General features: G+C 35.2%; 1 protein-coding gene across 2 annotated transcripts in view; it reads left to right on the top strand.

The window, feature by feature from the left end:
• LOC123534400 (protein-tyrosine sulfotransferase 1-like) overlaps positions 1 to 22,260 on the top strand; it is a 61,227-nt gene extending 38,967 nt beyond the window's left edge. For both annotated transcript variants that reach the window (XM_045316633.2, XM_053520063.1), the window contains exons 4-5: positions 8,067 to 8,999; positions 18,729 to 22,260. In XM_045316633.2, the coding sequence (XP_045172568.2) occupies positions 8,185 to 8,999; positions 18,729 to 19,065 (1,152 nt within the window). In that variant the 5' untranslated portion in view covers positions 8,067 to 8,184 and the 3' untranslated portion in view covers positions 19,066 to 22,260. The remainder of the gene's footprint in view (positions 1 to 8,066; positions 9,000 to 18,728) is intronic.
• The last annotated feature ends 3,228 nt before the right edge of the window (positions 22,261 to 25,488 follow it).

Raw genomic sequence — 25,488 nt, 5'->3', positions numbered from 1 at the left:
ATACTTAAATAGATCAAAGTGAACATCTTGTCACAAGAATTGGTATTTGTGAATACGAGTTAAATGTGTGAAGTAATAATAAATATTACAGCAAACTAACTGCTTTTAGCGTTTAAACAGTAGATGTCAAATATCAGATGGACATCAAAATGACTATTTTCCGACTTTTAAAAGTAAAGATGAAAAGTCAAATAGTTGTTGTTCTTTATCCTATATAACACTGACCTATTTCCAATGACCGCAGCACACATCAGGACCCATTTTAAATGTCTGTAACTTACATTTTCTTGAAGAATATTGTCAGTGCTAACTAAAAATCAAAAGAAAAGTGGGGGTCATGTTTGATTCAAGAAAAATAATTTCAGTCAAACACACAAACTGCAAAATCAGCTAAAAAATGAGACCCCAAATTATACTGGTTGTGTATGATCTACGTTTCCATGAAAAATTTTGTCATGTTGTTATTTCATTATGAAAATGCTACCTACATGTCAAGCATATATCTGTCATGTGATTTTAGCAAAACATTGCAAAGAAAATAAAGAGAATAGCTCTACAGAGCAAAAAAAAAAAAAAAACTGAGGACAATTTGATTCCGCCATTATTACGCGCCATTTTTCTATTTAGTGTCTGTATGCCTAAAGGTCAAATATTAAAGAATATAATTGAACGTCTTGTCAACAAAGTTGTTATTTGATTATTAGCCAAATCGGTCAAGTACTAATTTAGAACAAGTTATGGCCAAATTTAATATAATAGATCTAGGCCCCTTATGACACCTACAGCTTTATATCTAGGTGTCGTATGAAAATGCACTCTCCAAAGGCCATAGCAGTATCGTGATCAAGTTTCAAGTTTCTAGTGCCAACGATGTATGAGAAGAAACATGCAAGGACGAACGGACGGACATCATCACAATATATATTACAAGATACAAGATACAAGATACAAGAAACTTTATTTAACGTCGGATACTATATATAACAAAAACATTAGCTTAAAGCTATTTCCCGACAAACATATGTAAAAATAATATAACTATTAAAAAAGGCTGTAAAAAAAAGTACATGGTTAAAGCATAGCATAAAAAAAAGATAAGCATATTATATTGGTACATGCAAGTAAAAATACAAGTCTATGGGCATAAAATAAGAAATTAGTAGTTGACAGTCGGGTGTGTGACAAGTGTGAGACAGAAAACCTAATTCCCCAAGTAAAGTACTTATCCCAACCTACCGAAAGAAAGATGTAGAGAGGGAAAAGGGACCTGAGAGGGTCATACACAGTGCCACACCCGCCTCTGTCATCTACAAAGTTATCACAATAAAAACAGATTGGCATCATGCATGAAAGAGAGAGAAAAAAGATATATATAAAAAAATATATTAAGAATATACTAAATTATGACTTATATTACTATTTAAATGTAAGTACTTAGTTAAAATGAAAAACTATTGTTAAGATAATGAGTAAATGGATAGATGAAGTAGTGATAAAAAGTTTAAGATATGTTTCGCCTGGTTTTGCCAGCTGTATGGCCAGTCCACACGCGCTGAGACTCCACCAGGCGACACCACAAATAAGAATAAAAACCAAAAAAAACATGGAAGCAGACAAACAAATTAAACTGATAAATGCAAAAAAAAAAAAAAAAAAAAAAAAAAAAAAAGTCTTTAGCTAAGGACGAAACTAAGAAGCACACAAATAAATAAATAAAGCAACACAACAAGCCAAACAGCAAAGAAAAGTATAAAAGCAACTATAAGCACATGGCACATTTACATTTGGGACCAGTCCAGGTGCGGATCAGCCTGACAAATTCCTTGTATTCCTGTGCAGTCCTTATATCATTTGGCAGACTGTTCCACACCCGAACGGCCTCAAACCTAAAAGAGTTCTTGCCATACCTGACTGTTTTTACTGTTGGTATTTCTAATGTGTTTTCATATCTGAAATTATAAGAAGAAGATTTTACATTTACTAAGGATCTAATATATTCTGGTGAGATGTTGTTTATCATTTTATAAGTTTCAATAGCAACTGTTCTTAATCTGCTTAGGTGAAGAGTAGTTAGTTTAACTTTGTTTAATAAGGTTTCATAAGATGATTCATAGTCATTATAAACAATTCTTAAGCCACGATACTGCAATTTTTCAAGCTTTTCAGTATTTGATTTACTACAGAAATGCCACACGAGCGGACAGTAGTTGAAGTTGGATCGGATGAAGGATTTAAAAATGACCAATCTTGTTTGAAAATTTAGGAATTTACTTAGCCGTTGTAATACATTTAACTGTTTTGCTGCTTTGCGACATATATAGTGACCTGGCTGTCAAAATCAAGTAGGGAGTCTAGTGTAACACCTAGTAGTTTGACCTCATCTTCACACGTGATTTCATTGTTATTTAAATTGAAAGATTTGACCGCGTTATTTGATTTCTTGCCTATGCATATTGCTTGAAATTTTTCTGGGTTTGCCTGCATTTGATTGATATCAAACCAAGTAATTAATTCTTTGCTTTCAGATTCGAGTGTTTCTTTGAAGGTGGTTAGGTTCTGGTGACTGAAAGACAAGGTATTGTCGTCTGCATAGTTATATAGGGTTGATTTCTTAATAAAGTAGAAAATATCGTTTATGAAGATGTTGAATATAAGAGGCCCAAGTATTGATCCTTGGGGTACTCCTTTTATGATCTCAAGCCATTCGCTTTTGAAATTATTGATTTTGACCATCTGGCACCTATTTGTTAAGTAACTATTGAGTAACCCGCAGGCTTTTTCTGAGAGACCATATGCCTTGAGTTTAAGGAGTATTAAGTTATGAGGTAGACAGTCAAACGCCTTGGATAGATCCATGAGAATGGCGCCGACATATTTATTTTCATCTAGGGCCTTTTTCCAGTCTTCAACCAGACGAAGAAGGGTAGTTTGACAGCCAAATGATGGTCTAAATGCTGCAAGGAATGGGTGGAAGATATTACTAAAGTGGGTATTTAACTGGTTGCAGATTTCTCTTTCATAAAGTTTTGACATAGTGGGAAGGATACTCACTGGCCTGTAGTTCTTTTGGATAAAGGGATCATCTTTTTTATAGATAGGCGTGACCTGTGCCTGTTTTAATTTTGATGGGAATTGACCTTTGATTAGGATTGAATTAGCCATAGCAGTGATAGGAGGGGTAAGACTTTGGGACCCGGCTTTGATTATTTTTGCTGGTATACCGTCCACTCCTGTGGCTTTTTTACTATCCAGGTTTTTTATACTTTTAGTGATGTTTGACTCAGGAATTGGAGAAAAATCAAAGGCGTTCATATTGGCGTTATCATGAATATGTTGGACACTTGGGTGATCTTGGTTTACTGGCGTTTGGGAATTAATGCCAATGTTTTTAGCTATGTTAACATAAAAATCATTCATTTGATTAACTACAGTGTTCTGGTTTGATATAAGGGAGTCGGAGTTGGGGTCCTTAAGAATAATTTGACTGTTTGATTTGTTAACCTGTTTTTGTGATAAGAAAGGTTTGATGGTTGGCCAGAAATCCTTAGACTTCGGTCCACCATCGCATCTTTCTTTGAAGTAGACCATTATACTTTCACGTTTGATATTTGTTTTGGCGTTACGGAGTTTAGTGTAGTGCCTCCAGTTTGCATCAGTTTTATTTCTATTAAATGTGTTTCTAGCTTGTCTGGTTTTAAAAATGGACTTTCTATATGTGGAGTTCATATATGGTGGTGGATGTTTCTTGGGGATTTTTTCTTTTACAGGTGCATGTTCATTTACAATTTCTTTCAGGAGGTACTCATGAGCCCAGTATACATCATCTATGTCATCAAAGATGTGTGCTACATGGAAGGGAACTTTAGACAAATCTATATTGAAATCTTGTTCATCAAAAGTTTTATAACTGCGGAATTTTACCTTATTCTTGATAATGGGTTCACAATGTTCTCTTAGGGTAGTTGCAATAAGGTTGTGGCAGTCACTTAGACCACAGTTAAAATTCACTGTGTGGCATAGGAGGGATTTTGAATTTGTAAGTATTAGGTCAAGAAGGGTGACATATAATATGCCTTTAACAGTTAAAAGTATTTTTCGCTGGCTTTATTTGTCCGTAATATTGCGTGTCTCTATCAGCCAGTTAAGTCACCCCCACATGTCAAAAGCACCCCCACATAACATAATGAAAACACCTCCCCCACATAGCATTTCCTTTCCATCGCCCGGAATCGCCGAAAACTGGCGATTTCACTTGCTGAAGTTCTACAACAGCTTTGGAACATGTCAAGCCCGGTTCCGCCCTACAAGCCGTTTTTCGAAACACACGGGGATAGTTGGTTTAGTCATTTTCATAAAAATGCCCCCCTACATAGCAGTTGCATTTTTTCCCGTCAGGTTGCGCCGTTGCACTTTTCACAAAAGCTACGAAACATAGGAGCCCAAGCTTTATAGCCGAGGGTGTAGTATTCTTATGAGCGGGCACTCGTCTTTATTTCGTTAAAACTGGTTAAGTATTAAGACAGTAATAATGAAAAATGTTACCTGAATCGAGAGATTCCGCCGCCATATTGCACCCCTGCATACCCAGGGTATCGCCACCGTGTACTATACATTACCGCGACCAATACGCACCAAAATACGGTATCAAAGTCTACACCAGGAGAAACAATCCCCATAACTCTGATTTGAATTTTGACAGAGTTATGCCCCTTTTTAACTTGGAATTTTTTGGTGAAAGTTTTAGATAAAGTCAAATATCTCTGTTACTATCAAAGTGTTTGACTTGAAACTTAAAATAGTGGGGTCAAAAACTAGGTCACAAGGTCAAATCAAAGGAAAAGCTAGTTAACACTCTAGAGGCCACATTTATGACCATATCTTAATGAAACTTGGTCAGAATGTTAATCTTGATGATCTTTAGGTCAAGTTCCAATCTTGGTCAGGTGGGGTCAAAAACTAGGTCACCAGTTCAAATCAAAGGTAAAGCTTGTTAACACTCTAGAGACCTAAGTTTAAGTTTTAAACTCGTGAGATTTGATCAGAATGTTTGTCTTCATGACCTCTAGGTCAAAATGGAATCTGGGTCATGTGGGGTCAAAAACTAGCTAGGTCTCCAGTTCAAATCAAATGAAAAGCTTGTTAACACTGTAGAGGCCACATTTATGACCATATCTTCACAGAACATGGTCAGAATGTTATTATTAATGATCTTTAGGTCAAGCTTGAATCTAGATCATGATGGGTCAAAAACTAGGTCACAGGGTCAAATCAAATGAAAGGCTTGTTAACACTCTGCAGGCCACATTTATGAACATATTTTCATGAAACTTGGTCAGAATGTTATTCTTTATGATCTTTAGGTCAGGTTTGGATCTGGGTCATGTGGGGTCAAAAACTAGGACTCCAGGTCAAATCAAAGCTCCATGAAATCAAGGCCAACTTAGATTCTAACTTATCGGGGGTTAGAATTGGGTCAGGTGAGCGATACAGGGCCTTCAGAGCCCTCATGTTTTTAATCTTATTGCACTGATAACTGTCTGGACAATAATGCCTCAAGTGAAAATTGTATCAGTTAAAGTTTCCATTTTTGTAAAGGAGTAAGTTTTAATTTCCTTCAGTGGATAGTATTGGACAAATGAAGATATTTGGCCATATATATTTTTGTTTCAATGAATTTATGATCAGTGTTCTGATTTTTTCATTATCAGATAAACATTTTATATAAATTGTATGAATCTCTTCAAAACAACACCAAGTTTAAATGAGATAAATTGTCCGGTAAGAAACAAAAACAACAACAGCAATTAATTACCGCTTTCTGTCCTGAATTTTAATTGTGTCATCCTTTTAACTGAAAGCTTTTTATGAATTATACTTAACATCATTAAAAAGTTGACCACTTAACTGTTGATCAATTTTCTTGTCAACAATTATGCTACTCTAGTGCTTAAAGTATTTACCTCATGAGTGGATGGTATAAGGTTCAAACCCCACTCCGAGTCATTCTGGTATGGCCAGATAGTTAGCCTTATTAGTTAATGAATGGTAACCTGTTATTTACCTGTATACTTTAATTGTTACCTGGCATTAAAAGGGTAAGGGTTATGAGGTAAGTAATAGACTAGCCACAAGACTAATTGTCACAAAATTTCAGACTTGGGAATTTTTTTTATTTTATGTAATAGTAACAAATGCCAGTCTATTTTAGAGATTTTCTCAGAGAACTGATTGTAATATTATCAGTATTATATATGAGCCGTGCCATGAGAAAACCAACATAGTGGCTTTGCGACCAGCATGGATCCAGACCAGCCTGCGCATCCGCGCAGTCTGGTCAGGATCCATGCTTAGTCATAGCCTCTATGCCGTCTAAACAGCTGATCGCATGTATTGACATGCTGCCGATATGGTAGCCGAATTCAGAGCTCTATGTATAGATCTAGATCCATGCTGTTCGCTTTCAAAGTCTATTGCAATTAGAGAAACCGTTAGCAAACAGCATGGATCCTGACCAGACTGCGCGGATGCGCAGGCTGGTCTGGATCCATGCTGGTCGCAAAGCCACTATGTTGGTTTTGTCATGGCACGGCTCATATATGAAATTCAAAAGAGGATATAGACTTAAGAATAAAATTATTAAAAATTATATATTATAGTCTAGCAGCAGTCTAAGCGAGTAAGTACTTCACAAATGTGTCCCTTAAGAAAATGGGAACTGGGCCTTTCAAAAGAGGTGACACTGTAATGATAAAAAACTCTTTATTTGACTTCATTTAGATGCATTTATTAGAAAGTAAAAAAAAAAATGTTAGCAAAAAAAAAAAGAAGGTTTTTCCTCATTATGGTAATTGGTGGCTCATTCTATATGATAAGTGTGGTCCTTATGAATGCACCAGAAATTATACTGATATGTTTTCATTAAAGCTAAGTACATTAAGGGTTGAAATTACTGAGTATCAATTAAATGGTAAATAATTGTCATTTTCAACATTGTGCATTTTAAATTAATGGTTTTTACAATTTGATCAAACAGAGTACCTGCCTGGGGATATGAAAACAAGTGAAAGCTTTGCAGAAAATTTAAGCATGTTCGATTTTCTTGCTGTAACTTATGACTGATATGAATTATTAATATGAATTTTCTTAAAGCTGACTATTTTGATCAAATTGTCTGTTAAACGTGTATGTATGATGTGGCAGTTGGTAGACTCTAGTGTTGTAATTGATCATGAATTGTTAGTGGAAAATAAAGATGTATAGATCAGTTGGAAAAGGATATTGTCAGGTAAGAGGAGTGTTAATTGTCTACCTAGGGTGAACATTTATTTACTGACAACTTAAACTCTAGGAAATATAAGCAATTGATAAATATTGGTAAAAACAGGCTTTAAGTAAAAATTAAAAAAAAAAAAGAATAAAATTGATAAAAAAAAATATATTAAATGATTATAAGTAAACTATATAAATAATGAGATTTAGTGAATTTCTTTTTGTGTTTATTAGAAAGAAAGAGAGGGAGAGTTAAAACATGTTTGTTACTCTATTAGTCGCATGGTAGTGTTGTGATGTATAGTGGTAGAACTTTACATAGTGTTCTAACATGGTATTTAACAGAATATAAACATTGTTTGTCTGTTTTAAAAACTTTCATATTTTGATCATACTTCCAGTCTACATGAGGCAAACAAAATGCCATGTCCTACAAATCTAATTCAATATTGAATTAGTGTTGCCTGACAAAAGTAACTGATAAAGTTACTTTTTGATATTTATATACCGGAAACAGTGTAAGGTGATGGATCATAAATGAGCCGTGCCATGAGAAAACCAACATAGTGGGTTTGCGACCAGCATGGATCCAGACCAGCCTGCGCATCCGCGCAGTCTGGTCAGGCTCCATGCTGTTCGCTTTTAAAGCCTATTGGAATTGGAGAAACTGTTAGTGAACAGGATGGATCCTGACCAGACTGCGCGGATGCACAGGCTGGTCTGGATCCATGCTGGTCGCAAAGCCACTATGTTGGTTTTCCCATGGCACGGCTCAAATGTAATTAACTTTTTTTCAGGTAACATGTCACTACGGGGACTTTGAGGCATTTCATAGATGATGGACCTTATGTTACCATGCTGTTAATTTGACTGAAGTGTTCCAGATATAATTAGAAAATATTGGACAAGTCAGCAATGGCGAGAATGTCAAGAAAAGTATTAATGTATATGTGCGCAATGTTTTTGATATGTTTCATGTTAATGTATAGAAATCTGCCATGTGAACCGCACAGTAATTATCTCATGGTTCCGAAAGGAGAACGCATGATATATGATCGTAATCAGCAGGCGATACCTTATCATCGTGAAATGCCATTGATTTTTATCGGAGGCATGCCACGAAGTGGGACAACCCTTATGCGTGCAATGCTTGATGCTCATCCAGATGTTAGATGCGGAGAAGAAACCCGTGTCATCCCAAGATTGCTCGGAATGCGAACTAATTGGGATCGATCAGCAATCGAAAAACAGCGACTACTGGAAGCGGGAATAGATGACAAAGTATTAGACTCAGCTTTATCAGCCTTTATTTTAGAAATTATAGCTTTACACGGAGAGGCGGCACCATATTTATGTAACAAAGATCCATTTACCTTGAAATCCAGTGTTTATTTAAAAAAGTTATTTCCAAATGCTAAATTTATATTTATGATTCGAGATGGCCGTGGGACTGTGCATTCAATTATTTCTCGCAAAGTAACAATTACGGGTTTCAATTTAAATGATTACAGACAATGTTTATCTAAATGGAGTACTGCAATGGAAATGATGTACTCTCAGTGTCTACAAGTGGGAGCGGACAAGTGTATGCCAGTTTACTATGAACAGTTAGTTTTACAACCGGAACTCTGGATGAAACGTATCATTAAATTCTTAGATATTCCATGGAATTCATCAGTACTTCATCACGAAGATTTCATCGATAAACCAGGGGGAATTTCTGTTTCAAAGTAAGTATTGTTTCAAAAAGGTTTTGTGCATAATTATCCATGTTAAGTACATTTTTAGCTCACCTGGAAGCACGAAGTGCTCAAAGGTGAGCTTTAGTGATCACCCTGTGTCGCGTCCGTCGTGTCCGTCTCCGTCCGTCCGTCGTCTCCGATCAAATTTGACTGTTAACACTCTAGAGGTCACATTTTTGACCCAATTTTAATGAAACTTGGTCAGAATGTTACCCTCAATAAAATCTTGGACGAGTTCGATATTGGGTCATCTGGGTCAAAAACTAGGTCATCAGGTCAAATCAAAGGAAAAGCTTGTTAACACTCTAGAGGTCACAATTTTGGCCCAATCTTAATGAAACTTGGTCAGGATGTTACCTCAATAAAATCTTGGACGAGTTCGATATTGGGTCATCTGGGGTAAAAAACTAGGTCACCAGGTCAAATCAAAGGAAAAAGTTTGTTAACACTCTAGAGGTCACATTTTTGGCCCAATCTTAATGAAACTTGGTCAGAATGTTACCCTTAATAAAATCTTGGACGATTTGATATTTGGTTATCTGGGTCAAAACTAGGTCACCAGGTCAAATCAAAGGAAAAGCTTGTTAACACTGTAGAAGCCAGCATTTATGACTGTATCTTCATGAAACTTGGTCAGATTGTTAATATGATGATCTTAAGGTCAGTTGAATCAGGGTCATGTTGGAAAAAAAACTAGGTCACCAAGCCAAATCAAATGAAAGCTAGTTACACTTAGAGGCCACATTTATGACCATACCTTAATGAAACTTGTCAAAATGTTAATCTTGATGATCTATTAGCTCAAGTTCAAATCTGGGTTTAGTGGGGTCAAAACTGGTCATAGGTCATTTCAAAGGAAAGCTTGTTTACACTCTAGAGGCAATTTATGACTATATCTTCTGAAAACTTGTCAGAAGTTAAACTTGATGATCTTTGGGCAATTTTGAATCTGGGTCATGTTGGGTCAAAAACTAGGTCACCATGGTCAAATCAAAGGAAAGCTAATTAACACTGTAGAGGCCACATTTATGACCATATCTTAATGAAACTTGGTCAGAATGTTTATCTTGATGATCTTTAGGTCAAGTTTAAATCTGGGTCAGATGGAGTCAAAAACTAGGTCACTAGGTCATATCAAAGGAAAAGCTTGTTAACACTCTAGAGGCCACATTTATGACTATATCTTCATGAAACTTAGTCAGAATGTTAATCTTGATGATCTTTAGGTCAAGTTTAAATCTGGGTCATGTGGGGGCAAAAACTAGGTCACCAGGTCAAATCAAAGGAAAAGCTAGTTAACACTTTAGAGGCTACATTTATGACCATATCTTAATGAGACTTGGTCAGAATGTTGATCTTGATGATCTTTAGGTCAATAGGTCAGGTGAGCAATACAGGGCCTTCATGGCCCTCTTGTTTTTTTATCTTGCCTCCAACATTTTTATGGCATTTATATTGTTCCAGTCACGCACTGACCATATATAATAATTATACCCCCACCAAACATGTTTGGGGGGGAGGGGGGGGGGCTATATAGGAGTCAGTTTTGTTGTGTCCCGTCGCGTTGCATTGCGACGCATCCCGTCTATTATCTCAGTTATTACTAAATTGATTTGATTTAAACTTAAAATAGATGTTCCACCTTATCACCCACATCATGTGACACAAGATGCATAACTCTGACACCAAGTTTTCATGAATTATGTCCCCTTTTACTCAGAATTTAAGGTTAATTTTGTTGTATTTTCACTATATCTCTGTTATTACTAAATGGATTTGGTTCAAACTTAAAATAGATGTTCCACCTCATCACCCACATCATGTGACACAAGGTGCATAACTCTGACACCAAGTTTTCATGAATTATGCCCCCTTTTACTTAGAATTTAAGGTTAATTTTGATGTATTTTCACTGTATCTCAGTTACTACTGAATGGATTTGATTCAGACTTAAAATAGATGTTCCACCTTATCACCCACATCATGTGACACAAGATGCATAACTCTGACACCAATGTTTCATGAATTATGCCCACTTTTACTTAGAATTTAAGGTTAATTTTGATGCATTTTCACTATATATCATTCTGATTGGCTCTAAGCCAAAAGGAAGTAACCTTTTTACGAAGTGCTCAAAGGTGAGCTTTAGTGATCGCCCTGTGTCCGTCCGTCCGTCCGTCCGTCGTCAACAATTTGACTGTTAACACTCTAGAGGTCACATTTTTGGCCCAATCTTAATGAAACTTGGTCAGAATGTTACTCTCAATAAAATCTTGGACAAGTTCGATATTGGGTCATCTGGGATCAAAAACTAGGTCACCAGGTCAAATCAAAGGAAAAGCTTGTTAACACTCTAGAGGTCACAATTTTGGCCCAATCTTAATGAAACTTGGTCAGAATGTTACTCTCAATAAAATCTTGGACGAGTTCGATATTGGGTCATCTGGGGTCAAAAACTAGGTCACCAGGTCAAATCAAAGGAAAAGTTTGTTAACACTCTAGAGGTCATATTTTTGGCCCAATCTTAATGAAACTTGGTCAGAATGTAACCCTCAATAAAGTCTTGGACAAATTTGACATTATGACATTGGGGGTCAAAAACTAGGTCACCAGGTCAAATCAAAGGAAAAGCTTGTTAACACTCTAGAGGCCACATTTATGACTGTATCTTCATGAAACTTAGTCAGAATGTTAAACTTGATGATCTTCAGGTCAAGTTCGAATCAGGGTCATGTTTGGGCAAAAACTAGGTCACAGGGTCAAATCAAAGGAGTAGCTAGTTAACACTTTATAGGCCACATTTATGACCATATCTTAATGAAACTTAGTCAGAATGTTAATCTTGATGACCTTTAGGTCAGTAGGTCAGGTGAGCGATACAGGGCCTTCATGGCCCTCTTGTTTAGCTCACCTGAGCCAAAGGCTCATGGTGAGCTTTTGTGACCGCTCAATGTCCGTCTTGGGTCGTGCGATGTGCGTTGTGTGTCCGTCAACAATTTCTAAAAAAATCTTCTTGAAAACCACTGGGCAGAATTACACCAAACTTGATAGGAATGATCCTTGGGTGGCCCCCTTTCAAAATTTTTCAGAGAATTGAATTCCATGCAGAACTGTGGTTGCCATGGCAACGGAAAGGAAAAACTTTAAAAATCTTCTTGTCCAAAACCACAGGGCCTAGGGCTTTGATATCTGGTGTGTAGCATCATCTAGTGGTCCTCTACCAAAATTGTTCAAATTGTCCCCCTAGGGTCAAATATGGCCCCACCCCTGGGGTCACATGGCTTATATAGACTTATATAGGGAAAACTTTGAAAATCTTCTTGTACAAAACCACATGGCCTAGGGCTTTGATATTTGGTATGTAGCATCATCTAGTGGTCCTCTACCAAGATTGTTCAAATTATCCTCCTAGGGTCAAATATGGCCCCGCCCCGGGGGTCACATGGTTTATATAGACTTATATAGGGAAAACTTTGAAAATCTTTTTGTACAAAACCACATGGCCTAGGGCTTTGATATTTGGTATGTTACATCATCTAGTGGTCCTCTACCAAGATTTTTCAAATTATCCTCCTATGGTCAATATAGCCCTGCCCCGGGGCTCCCAAGTTTTACATAGACTTATATAGGAAAAAAAGTTTAAAGATCTTCTCGTCTGAAACCAGAACACTTAGACCTTTGATATTTGGTTTATAGCATTGTCTTATGGTCGTCAACCAAAATTGTTCAAATTGTACCCCTGGGTGAAAAGAGGCCCTGTCCTGGGGGTCCCAAGTTTTATATAGACTTACCGTATATATGAAAAAGCTTTAAAAATCTTCTTGTCTGAAACCATACGACCTAGGCTTTTGATATTTGATATGATATATTGTCTAGTAGTCCTGTACCAAAATTGTTCAAATTATGCCCCTTGGGTGAAAAGAGGCCCTGCCCTGGGGTCACTTAGTTATTATGTGAGTTATATAGGAAAAATACTTAAAAAATCATCTGATCCTATTTCCAAGACTGTTTAATTATAATTACCTGATGACCCCAAGTAATATGATGTCACTTGACTGTGACCTTGACCTACTGTCTTGTTTTTTAAGATACAGCCTTGAAATTTACATACACAGTTTTGCACACAAATCGTAAAACTGAATTTCATTGACCATGAATGTGACCTACTGACTTTCTTAATATTTTATCATCATTTTGACATTTGAAACATGTAGCTCATATTACTCAGGTGAGCGATCCAGGGTCATCATGACCCTCTTGTTTAACTTTTGTACTGAGTTTCTTCCCCTTAAATTCCAGGAATTAGTCTATTTTTAGAAATTCTATTTTTAGATTTTCAATATTTTAGGTATTTTTCTAACTTTTTAGCTCACCTGAGCAAGAAGTGCTCAAGGTGAGCTTTTGTGATCGCCCTGAGTCCGTCATCCGTCAGCGTCCATTGTCTTCAACAACTTGACTGTTAACACTCTAGAGGTCACAATTTTGGCCCAATCTTAATGAAACTTGGTCAGAATGTTACCCTCAATAAAATATTGGACAAGTTCGATATTAGGTCATCTGGGGTCAAAAACTAGGTCACCAGGTCAAATCAAAGGAAAAGTTTGTTAACACTCTGGAGGTCACAATTTTGGCCCAATCTTAATGAAACTTGGTCAGAATGTTACCCTCAATAAAATCTTGGACAAGTTCTATATTGGGTCATCTGGGTTAAAAAACTAGGTCACCAGATCAAACCAAAGGAAAAGCTTGTTAACACTCTAGAGGTCACAATTTTGGCCCAATCTTAATGAAACTTGGTCAGAATGTTACCCTCAATAAAATTTTGGACAAGTTCGATATTGGGTCATCTAGGGTCAAAAACTAGGTCACCAGGTCAAATCAAAGGAAAAGCTTGTTAACACTGAAGAGGCCACATTTTTGACTGTATCTTCATGAAACTTGGTCAGAATGTTAATCTTGATGATCTTTAGGTCCAGTTTGAATCTGGGTCATGTAGGATCAAAAACTAGGTCACCAGGTCAAATCAAAGGAAAAGCTAGTTAACACTCTAGAGGTCACATTTATGACCATATCTTAATAAAACTTGGTCAGAATGTTAATCTTGATGATCTTTAGGTCAAGATCAAATCTGGGTCAGGTGGGGTCAAAAATTAGGTCACTTGGTCAAATCAAAGGAAAAGCTTGTTAACACTCTAGAGGCCACATTTATGATTTATTTTCATGAAACTTAGTCAGAATGTTAATCTTGATGATCTTTAGGTCAAGTTCAAATCTGGGTCATGTGGGGTCAAAAACTAGGTCACCGGGTCAAATCAATGGAAAAGTTAGTTAGCACTTTAGAGGCCATATTTATGACCATATCTTAATGAAACTTGGTCGGAATGTTAATCTTGATGATCTTTAGGCCAGCTTTAAATCTTGGTCAGATGGGGTCAAAAACTAGGTCACCAGGTCAAATCAAAGGAAAAGCTAGTTAACACTATAGAGGCCACATTTATGACCATATCTTAATGAAACTTGGTCAGAATGTTAATCTTGATGATCTTTAGGTCAATAGGTCAGGTGAGCGATACAGGGCCTTCATGGCCCTCTTGTTTATTATTAGTCCTATGTAAAAAGTAAATACATTTTTCTGTGGTAACATGTGTCGGTAAGACTTTTTTTTGTATTAACTTTTAGTGTATCTCTAATATTAGAATCCAGGGCACATAATTATATAGGGCTGTCATTGATTGGGTCTTAGGCGTATCGACGATACCGATATATCAGAAGGCAAATATCGACGATACATCGATATATTGATTATTAAGTTAGATTAACGACCTATTTGTTTATATGCATACTATATACCTTCCTGTAAATGCTATTTTAAGTTTTATTGCCTACTTTCCATATTTCTGTTTGATTGTGTTGTATTTGTATTTATGAAATAAAAGAAATACATAAACATTAATAACATCTTTCATTTTTATTTTGCCTTCACTCCTTTTTTGCATTCATCCAAATTTACAACTTTGTGAACTTAAGTTGTTTTTTAGGGTCTGAGTGTTTATTTGGGTAGTTTTTTTCTCCCTGTAAAATATCGATTTTTGAAAATGGGAATCGATAATCGATCGCCAAAAAAAAATCGTTGATACATCGATTTCCTTTCTATCGATGACAGCCCTATAATTATACTAGTATTACTTATATGTGGAAGCCCAGGATGAAGTACTCCAAAGACGAATAAAAAAAATTTAAGTATTAAGTGTTTTTTTTTTGACATTTTTATATTATTCTAAGTATTTTTAAGATTTCTTATGGTTGCCATTCTTCTGTGACAAGACCGTATGGTGGGGCTGTGAGTCACTCCTGTGACAGTTCTAGTTATATTATAAATGGCTGCCCTATCTGAGATAGAAACAAATCATTTATGACAATATGAAAAGTAAGCGGGCAAGGTCAAATTTTTACTTCATTTGTTGGTGACCAGGTATAGGTTGTATGCTGATTCAGAAATCAATATCAGGGAATCATTCAACTGATTTTGCAGGATAAAAGATAGGAGAGCTTTTTAAAAGATTGTACAAAGTGCTTGCTTGGTTTTCTTATTAAGTTGAAATGTAGGTCTACAGGTAGAGAGGTTGTAAGTTTGATCACATGTTAGACAATGTTCCCTTTGATAATTTGACAGAACTCTAGCGTGTAAGTCTTCTGTCACCCATTCCATGGTTCATGTCGGGAGCTTGCAAATTATTAGTAAAACATAATTATTAGGTTAACTGATACTTGTATATGATCTAGGAAACATGGTTAGGTCAATTAATGCCTGTACAGAATCCTGGAAAACTGGTTAGTTCACTCATGCTTGTACAGAATCCTGGAAAAGAGATTTGGAAAACTGGTTACGTCATGCCTGTATAGAATCCTGGAAAACTGGTTAAATTAATTGATACCTGTACAGAATTCCGGAAAACTGTTCATTTAGTAACTCATGCCTGTACAGAATCTAGGAAAACTAGTTAGATTTAGTAATAATAAATCATTCACGCAGTACCATATAGGAATAAGAACATTAAGTTATCTGTAATGTGCTGTGCACATGAAACGTTGATTATTAGAAAAAATGATAATTGCACCATTTATTATGCAGTTTTGCTTTTTACCATGATTTGTGTAAGTAGAAATTTGGTTGCAGGCAGGTAAAACACAGTTTAATCAAAATAATCATCTGCATACAAATGAGATCATTTTACCATTACTTCAAATTCAACTTAGACTGTTCAGCTAATGGTGTTTGTGTAATTCTGTGCATACTAAAAAAAAAAGATCTTGAAAAAAAAAATGACCCAAGGAGTCAAAATGACTCTTATATTTGAGATATGCAAAAGAAACCTTGTTATCACAAGCAAGAATTTAAAACGACAAATATTTGAGCATGCATTCTTAAGACAGTTGCTATACATTTTATTGTTTTGTCCAAAATAAAAGTGATCCGTCATGGTTATCTCACTTTCTAGCTATGTTAATTACAGTATGATGAAGACAAAGTTAAAGTGGTTGTTTTCCAAGTATTATCCAATTTATTCATTAGACAGTACATGAAAATTTTATTACTCAAAATTGCAATTCCAGTAACACAAAAAAATTACTCTACAGTACAACAGTTACAGTTTCAGCATTCCACCAAGTTTTGCGTGCAAGTTCATATTTTAGTGACCATTATATGTATTTGAAACATTACAAAAAGCTTCCTAAGTCATCAAACCTACTGAAAAAAACATGTTAGGTAACTCTTGGTTGAATTTGATACAAGTTATGCCCCTTTTTCATCTTAGAAAATTTGGTTAAAGTTTTGCGTGCAACCTTAAGCTGTATCTCATATGTATCAATTTGAACTTCACACAGTACTTCCCAGTCCTCAAACCTATTGGGTAACTTTTGGATGGATTTATAGTTAATTTTGGCCCGGTTTGGACTTCAGCCTGTACTTGGCAAACGAAAACAAACATTTTTATTCATCTCCCATCAGATATGGAAAAATATTCAGTGCAGGGAATTTTTACTTAAGCAGTGCGCCAGATAAGCTGTGTATTTGCGTATTTTGCTAAAGAAATACAACATTATGTATATGATTTATCATCTTTGTGCTCAGTTTACACCCTTGCTTCAGAATACACACAAAACACGAAAAATATAAGCATATTTTTAATTTCTGAATAGCTGATTTTCATTTTAAAACGTTTCTGGGCAAGCTTCCCAAACTATTTAAATGAAATTATATTCCTAAAAAGCAGTAAACCAGTCCTGTTTGCTGACTGATCTGCAATGACGTATTCAGTTCACATGGATTTTGCATGGCCTGATAACACTTGGCACATTAGGCCTCATGGTATCAAAGTCTGGTTAAATCCACTGAAGTGGAATACAACACTGCAGCTCAAGGCACTGTTATAGTTACTCTATTATATCTCACTAACAATTGAAACTTCGTACAAGACATCCTTCTACATACCTAAAGTTAGAGAACACATAGTTGAAATTAATTTGAATTATGGCCCTTATTTGACTCTGAAAATTTGCATGCAAGCTTTTATTATTGCCAGAATAAAATTGTAAGTTGTTATGAAATGTCATGAGATAATTGAGTTATATAAGTCTTGTTAAGTTATAGCGATTGTTCAGCCTAGAAGTTATCAAAAAGTCAAGTGCTGTGTAATGGACAGCTCTTGTTATTCTCTGGAAAAGCTAGGGCTGTCATTGATTGGGTCTTAGGCATATCGGCGATACCGATATATCAGAAGAGAAATATCGACGATACATCGATATATCGATTATTAAGTTAGGTTAACGACCTATTTGTTCATATGCATACTATATACCTTCCTGTAAATGATATTTTTAGTTTTATTGCCTACTTTTCATATTTCTGTTTGATTATATTTGTATTTATAATAGCATCTTTCATTTTTATTTTGCCTTCACTCCTTTTTTGCATTTATCCAAATTTACAACTTAGTGAACTTAAGTTGTTTTTTAGGGTCTGAGTGTTTATTTGGATAGATTTTTGTCTCTGTAAAATATCGATTTTTGAAAATGGGAATCGATAATCGATCGACAAAAAAATATCGTTGATACATCGATATCGTTTCTATCGATGACAGCCCTAGGAAAAGCTGTCAGTCTAAAATATAAAAACAGCTTTACATTGCAGTTAGTTTCAGTGTGATGTAGGTGTTTTAACAATGTGCTGAAATGATACCTTGATCTCATGTTGTAAACCAAGGTGCCAAGTCTCATAACTCTGTCATCTGATTGGATGATTTGGAGATGCATTTTTGAACTGACCAGTAGTCGTGATCCAGGTTCACCTTTTTCACTCAGAGAAGGTTATGGCTTGAACTGGAAGTGAATGGGAATAAATAATAAATTCCTAAATAGTCAAAATTGAAATGTATTAGCATAATTGAGATTAATTATAAATAAGGTTGTAATTTGGACCTTAAGCCTGCTGGTGGCAAGTGATTTTGCCTTTGCGACCAGTGCAGACCAAGATCAGCCTGCATGTCTGTGCAGGCTGATCATGGTCTGCACTGTTCGCTTTCCAGTCAGTAAATTTTCAGTAAACATCCCTTCGAATAATAAATGGTATTTTCCTAACTGAATAATAGGCCAGTCCATTTTAGAAATTTAGCTGGCTAAGAGTTAACTAATCTGTTTTTATCTTGGTAATTTCAGAACTGAGAAATCATCAGACCAGATTATCAAACCAGTGAATCTGGAAGCTTTGAACAAGTGGGTGGGACATATACCTAATGATGTCATTAAAGATATGGGAAATATCGCCCCAATGTTACGCACCTTAGGATACGACCCAGAAGCCAACCCTCCAAATTACGGCAAACCAGATCCAAAAGTTGCAGACAATACCTTACATATACAGCAAAATGTTGAATTCTGGAAAGAAAGGGAGGCGGAGTTATTAAAAAAGGATAAGCCACCCCAACGACGAGGGGTACCTGGAGGTGTGAGAGCACAGGGTGATGGTATGGGACCACCTGTAGATGCTATTTAAAGATGAACAATCATATTGTAACCTATATGTAAAGAACAACAATCATTTTTACCTGTAACCTTGAGGTTTATATCTGTATTCTTTTTTGTTGATATTTTTGTTATTCTTTACGCTTGTTTTAATTGACAATCTAGGAGGGTAAACTATTCTTCTCTTCTAGGTTTGTGCTCATTTATTTTCAAAATGGCATTTTTGCTGTTGAATTTTATTTTTCCATAGACATTTTTAGTTTAAAAGACTTTAAACAAGGGCATAGTATAAATTGATTTTTTTTAACCAGGTGATCAGCAGAGTTAGATATGATTTGAAATCAGATACAATGCCTTTTACTCTCTTTAATGAAATTAATTATGTCTCCCACCACACAGTGGTGTGGGAGACATTATTGATTTACTCCAGTCTGTGTGTGTGTGTGTGTGTGTGTGTCAGTCTGTCTCTCTGTCACAAAGCTTGTCCGCACTCTTAAGTCGAACATTTCTCATTCGATCTTCACCAAACTTCAACTAAATGTGTTTGACCATAAGACCTCGGCCAAGTTCGATAACTAGCCAAATCAGCCGAGACACTTCAGAATTATGGCCCTTGAACATAATTGCCAACAACCACCAGTGCAGCATTGTAGACGGTTACTCCCATCCGCTACCGCCGAACAGCATTGTACACCAACACAGCATTGTAGACCGGTTACTCCCAACATGTGAATACCAATAGGCCACAAACTGTATACAAAAACAGACTTACTATTCAGATGATTAGGCAGTTGTGGGAGACATGCGCTTTTCTCAAAAGCACCTCTAGTTGGTATAATGAATTTATTATTTATGCTGAAATTCCTTGCTTGTTTTGTCATTTATTCATGTATACAAGGTACTATGTTTACTAAGAGAATGTTTTATTTGCATTTATTTTTTGCATAATAAATTTACATTTCAGTTTCTGAATTAACTGTTAAAATTTAAAACTTGAATGTAATGAAATTAGAATCTATGTTAATTTAGGACACGGAGTTTTCTCATTGCCCCCATTCTGTTTTTACTTTAAAAGAATAGTGTGAAAGTGTATAAAAGATTTTTTAAAGGACTGTTTATCTTTAAACTAGAAACAAAGCTAAAATATTTTCATCTAAAATAATAGAAGGTTCATAAGATCTATACAATAAACTGTGCAGTAATTTGATGTTAAACCATTTTATTTTAAATTGATTAGCAATTAAGTTAAGGGAAAATGGATTGATGTAATTAAGTGAATAAGCTCAACTAATTTGTTAATTACTTGCACTTAAAACAGGGTGCATCAGTGGTCTTTACAGATGAATTTAAAGGGATTCTAGGTTCACTTTACCCTTACGGTAGTAGGTTTGAGCCTTACCTGGGGTTAAATTTTCTATAAGAGAAAGTCTGAGAAGGTTTGTGGTTCTACTCAGGTGCCCAATCATGTTTCAATTGATTTCTGTAGTAGAATCTTAAAAGTTTCCTTGGCCATTCTGTTTTTGGTCTCAGATATTTTAAGAATTATTTTGATAACACTATTACACAAATATATAATACAAGATGTGTTAGTGTATGGGTGAGAAACTAGTCATCACACAAAGCAGTGATATTTAGGGTTATAGTAAGACCAGTGTATATGTGTTCAGTGTATTTTTGGTGAATGAATAATATTATTGTTATATGTATGGAAGTACTGTGTTCACAAATGGAATTGACCCAAGATTTTTATTAGTTATAGAACCAGCTTTTGCTGAATCAGCTACTTAAAATGCATGGAACAGTCCCAGAATTATATATAGATAAGTTTTGTAAAATTATGGAAAAATGTTTGTTTTTACGTAGACTTTGATGATATAGTGATATGATTATAGTCAGTTTTAAAGTAACCTTGACCAGGGCTCCGGAAATTTTGATAACTCAATCGGTCCGAAACGAAAATCCTGACATCGGCGCTACCCCACCCACCGCATTCCCAATATTACATATTTTGTAAAACGTGATAGGGTAAAGAAATAAGCATATCATGCATTAAAACTGAGTTACCAGTCACAGAACATTACCTTACAATGAAGACAGTTATTCAGTGTTGTGTGTGATCGTTACTTTGTTTAAATTTCAATGTTTTTCCGAGATAATACGAGGCATTGACAGCGTGTGCGTAACTAGTCTAAAAGCCAACGCACGTGACTTCGATACCGTATACAGGGCAGATACTTTGTGATGTTTCCTCATTTTTTGACGGAATTCTATAAAATACAATGCGTCAAAGTGAGTTACACGACACATATTCTCTGCTAAACAGCCTCAGTATTTAAAGAATACTCTGCCGCGGACCGAATGTGTACGTTATTTGAACGCTGAGATCGAATTTCCCGCATGTATAGTACCAAAACGTCACGCGGGTTGGCCACGGATATTTCATTTCACTTACGTTGTACTTCAATAAGCAACTACATTTTATAAAGTTATATGTTCTCTTCTGATGTAAACAAAATTTCATTTTGAAACGTTTTTTAAAAGACCGATTTGATAAACAGTGCCACTCCGGTTTTCTTTATCATTCGTGGTTGCCCGTCCATTTTTTTCTTTTTTTGTACAGTCGGGTTGCAAAGACGATTTTCTGCATTTGTTTCAACTGGAGCCCCAACAAATGAATCATGCATTTTTTTCAAATCAAGTAAATATAAAAATTATTTTTATCTGTTTTCCGTGTGATGTCTCATTAAATCAAAGACCTATAATGTACTCTTTGATTAAATGCAGCGACCATTTGTTTGTTACCGTGATCAAACATAGCCTTTTGAAATAAACCATCCGTCGGATTCTAAATAAAAGAAGTGGACCCCCCTCGAAATGATTTGGATCCAGTCAGAAACGTTAGGAAACCCGTCAAAAATGTTTAACACACCGCAGTCGGCTGTCTGCAAACATTAAAGGATGTGCCACGCGAGCACTGATTGCGTCACGCGCTAATTACGGACCGATTATCAAAGTGACAATCAGACCGATTGACACGTTTATTGATTATCTGAAGGTGCGACCAACAATTTCCTACTTGGCAGGTGATCGTGTATTGAGATATCAGACCGAAATTTATACTTTTCTCCATTTTTACGGGACCGATTTTTTTCGTTTTTTCACTTCACGAATCGGTCTGAAAAGTCAAAAATCGGTCCAAAACTGACAAACCGGCAAATTTCCGAAGCCCTGACCTTGACTGTGTAGTGATATTATGTATAGTGAGTTTCAAAATCACCTTTCAAAAAAGGACTAAAAGCATGTACATGTAACTTAAAGAGTGACATTAAATTTTCAGAAATGATGTGAAAGTGTAGTTTAGTCCTCATGTAATAAAAAGGATCTCTGACTGTTGTACAGTGCGCAGATCTTGGACAGCCTTTTATTAATATTTTGTAGATACAGGCCCCATTTTAATTAACATTTACATAACCTTTTCAAAAATGGTTATTTTGAATCCAACTGCACCATTCATTATATTCATAGCTAGAGTCTGAATTACTAGTAAATTTAATATTTGATAAAAAAAATGATCTCATTATTTGTAGAGTAGATAGGTCACCATTTTGCTGCAGTATAACTTCTAGACAAAGTTTTTTTTGTTAAAAGTGTGTGTGGAAGATTGTTCAAAACTTCTGCCAAGAACAAATAAGGCGTAAAAAAAAAAATTGTTTGTTTCCGGTATCCCGACCTACCCTAAATTTTTGGCCCGACCCTAAATGTTTTTATGGCCTTGGAGAATATTTTTTTCAACTTTTTAACAAAAAGATGCAAAACTGCACTTTTTATGCTTTAAACATGGCCAGTGATGTTAGAAATCAACTTACTGATGCTCTAAAGGCATAACCCCCTTATTTGTAATCATTTTTTGGCATAAAAATAATTTCCGAAAAGTTTCCCTTAATAAAAAAAATTTCCAAAAAAAAAAAAAATTTTCCGACCTACCTACCCTAATTTTTTTGAGCATGTTACCGGAAACAAAGAATTTTTTTTTTTTAGGCCTAACAATACATGAACAAATTTTGTAAAGTTAATTTTTAGATATAATTACCAGTATGTTGTTTTCGTGCCGTTCCCAACAGTATAATATATCACGAAAGTTAAAAAGGTGTTGTTAATTAATAATATATATTGGTAATTTGTTTCAGTCCATTTAATGAGAAGAAGATATAAAAAAATATAATGGTGAAGATAAAATGCTGTGAAAAAAAAATTATCATATAACATAAAAAATAATTAATGTCACATACGCAAGTCTAGCACATCAAAAAACAGAATATTTGAAATGTTGTTTTTTTTATTTTTGCGAAAGCTTTATATGTGTTTTGCACATACATTTAATTTAAAATAAAATGAAGAAAGAACTTGTACTCTAAAAGTATGACATTAATAAACTTCAAAGGTCTCTTCCTTAAAATTTCAGTTTTCCAGGATAGTCTTTGTTACCATGACAACTAGGGCTGTCATTGTTTTAGTTAGATACAGATACATTTAATGATATGGACAAGTCAGTAATGTATCTATTCAGAGTTTTGGAATGTTGATACAATCAAAAATGGAAATATGAAGGAAAAAATTCCTTGATGTCTCCTTAGATTTGAAGCTCAAATGAAAATTTTATTTAACTTGAAAATTTTAAATGAAATCTATTTCTTTCTGACGTAATTGTCTTTTCAATATGTATACAGAAAAAAAAGATCAGTTGAGGTTGGAAGAATATTAGCAAATTGCTCGAATGTTTCACTGTATTGTTGGTATCTGCCAATGAGAACATTCACATGGTATAATACATGAGTGCAATAAGATGTTATCTTTTAAAACAAAAGCTTAAAGCCAAATTTAAAATGAAGTGAACCGGTGGCCATATGGAGAAATGTTTACTATGAATAGTGCAATATAGGTAGTTTAACTAGCAAAAAAGTAGACTATGTGTGTGTATGGTATAAGTCATCTTACAATGTGTGTGTATGGTATAAGTCATGTGTGTGTATGGTATAAGTCATCTTACAATATGTGTGTATGGTATAAGTCATCTTACAATGTGTGTGTATGGTATAAGTCATCTTACAATGTGTGTGTCTGATATAAGTCATCTTACAATGTGTGTGTATAATATAAGTCATCTTATAATGCGTGTGTATGGTATAAGTCATCTTACAGTGCGTGTGTATGGTATAAGTCATCTTACAGTGCGTGTGTATGGTATAAGTCATCTTACAACGTGTGTGTATAGTATAAGTCATCTTACAATGTGTGTGTATGGTATAAGTCATCTTACAATGCGTGTGTATGGTATAAGTCATCTTACAGTGCGTGTGTATGGTATAAGTCATCTTACAATGTGTGTGTATGGTATAAGTCATCTTACAATGTGTGTGTATGGTATAAGTCATCTTACAATGTGTGTGTGTATGGTATAAGTCATCTTACAGTGCGTGTGTATGGTTTAAGTCATCTTACAATGCGTGTGTATGGTATAAGTCATCTTACAATGTGTGTGTATGGTATAAGTCATCTTACAATGTGTGTGTGTATGGTATAAGTCATCTTACAGTGCGTGTGTATGGTATAAGTCATCTTACAGTGTGTGTGTATGGTTTAAGTCATCTTACAATGTGTGTGTATAGTATAAGTCATCTTACAATGTGTGTGTATGGTATAAGTCATTTTACAGTGTGATATAAATATGATGAAATAGTAGCATACAATCATGTTCAAATCTTATATACTCAAGGATTAAAATGTCATGTGCTGCAACTTTATCACTGAAAACACAATCATGCATGTTGTAATACTGGGACCAGTCTGCACTTGTTATATAGTGGATGACACAACTTTCAAAAGATCTGTGGTTCTATCCAGGTGTAAGTCTTTTTATAAATGACATACACTTAGAAAGTGGCACTTAAACTGTATCAAAGAACATGTTGAACTCATCAAGGTAATATATAACTTTCAGCAGATTTTTTAAAAATTTCTTTCGTAGGCACTAGTTGCTCATTTATTGTATGAGAATCCAGTAATATTTTTATTGTGTTAAAATGCTGTTTTTCGAGGTTTAGAGAAGAAGTGTTAACCCTTAGCCTGCTGGCGGCAGATGATTCTGCCTTTGCGACCAGTGCAGACCAAGATCAGCCTGCACATCCGTGCAGTCTGATCATGGTCTGCACTGTTCGCTATTCAGTCAGTAAATTTTCAGTGAAAACCCCTTTGAGTACTAAGTGGTATTGTCCAAATTGAAAGATGGACTAGTCCATTATAGAAATATAGCAGGTTAAGTGTTAAGTTTCTTGATTTCTGCTTTAAGTTACTTATTATTTTGTTAAGTTCATTTACAGTAATTTTGTCTTACAGATATATTTATGTTTTATGAAGAGTTATAATTGTGTAAATGTACAGGAGGAAGGACTTGTGC

Source organism: Mercenaria mercenaria, chromosome 12, assembly GCF_021730395.1.
Source record: "Mercenaria mercenaria strain notata chromosome 12, MADL_Memer_1, whole genome shotgun sequence".
Taxonomy (NCBI): domain Eukaryota; kingdom Metazoa; phylum Mollusca; class Bivalvia; order Venerida; family Veneridae; genus Mercenaria; species Mercenaria mercenaria.
This window is presented reverse-complemented; position numbering and strand designations above follow the sequence as displayed.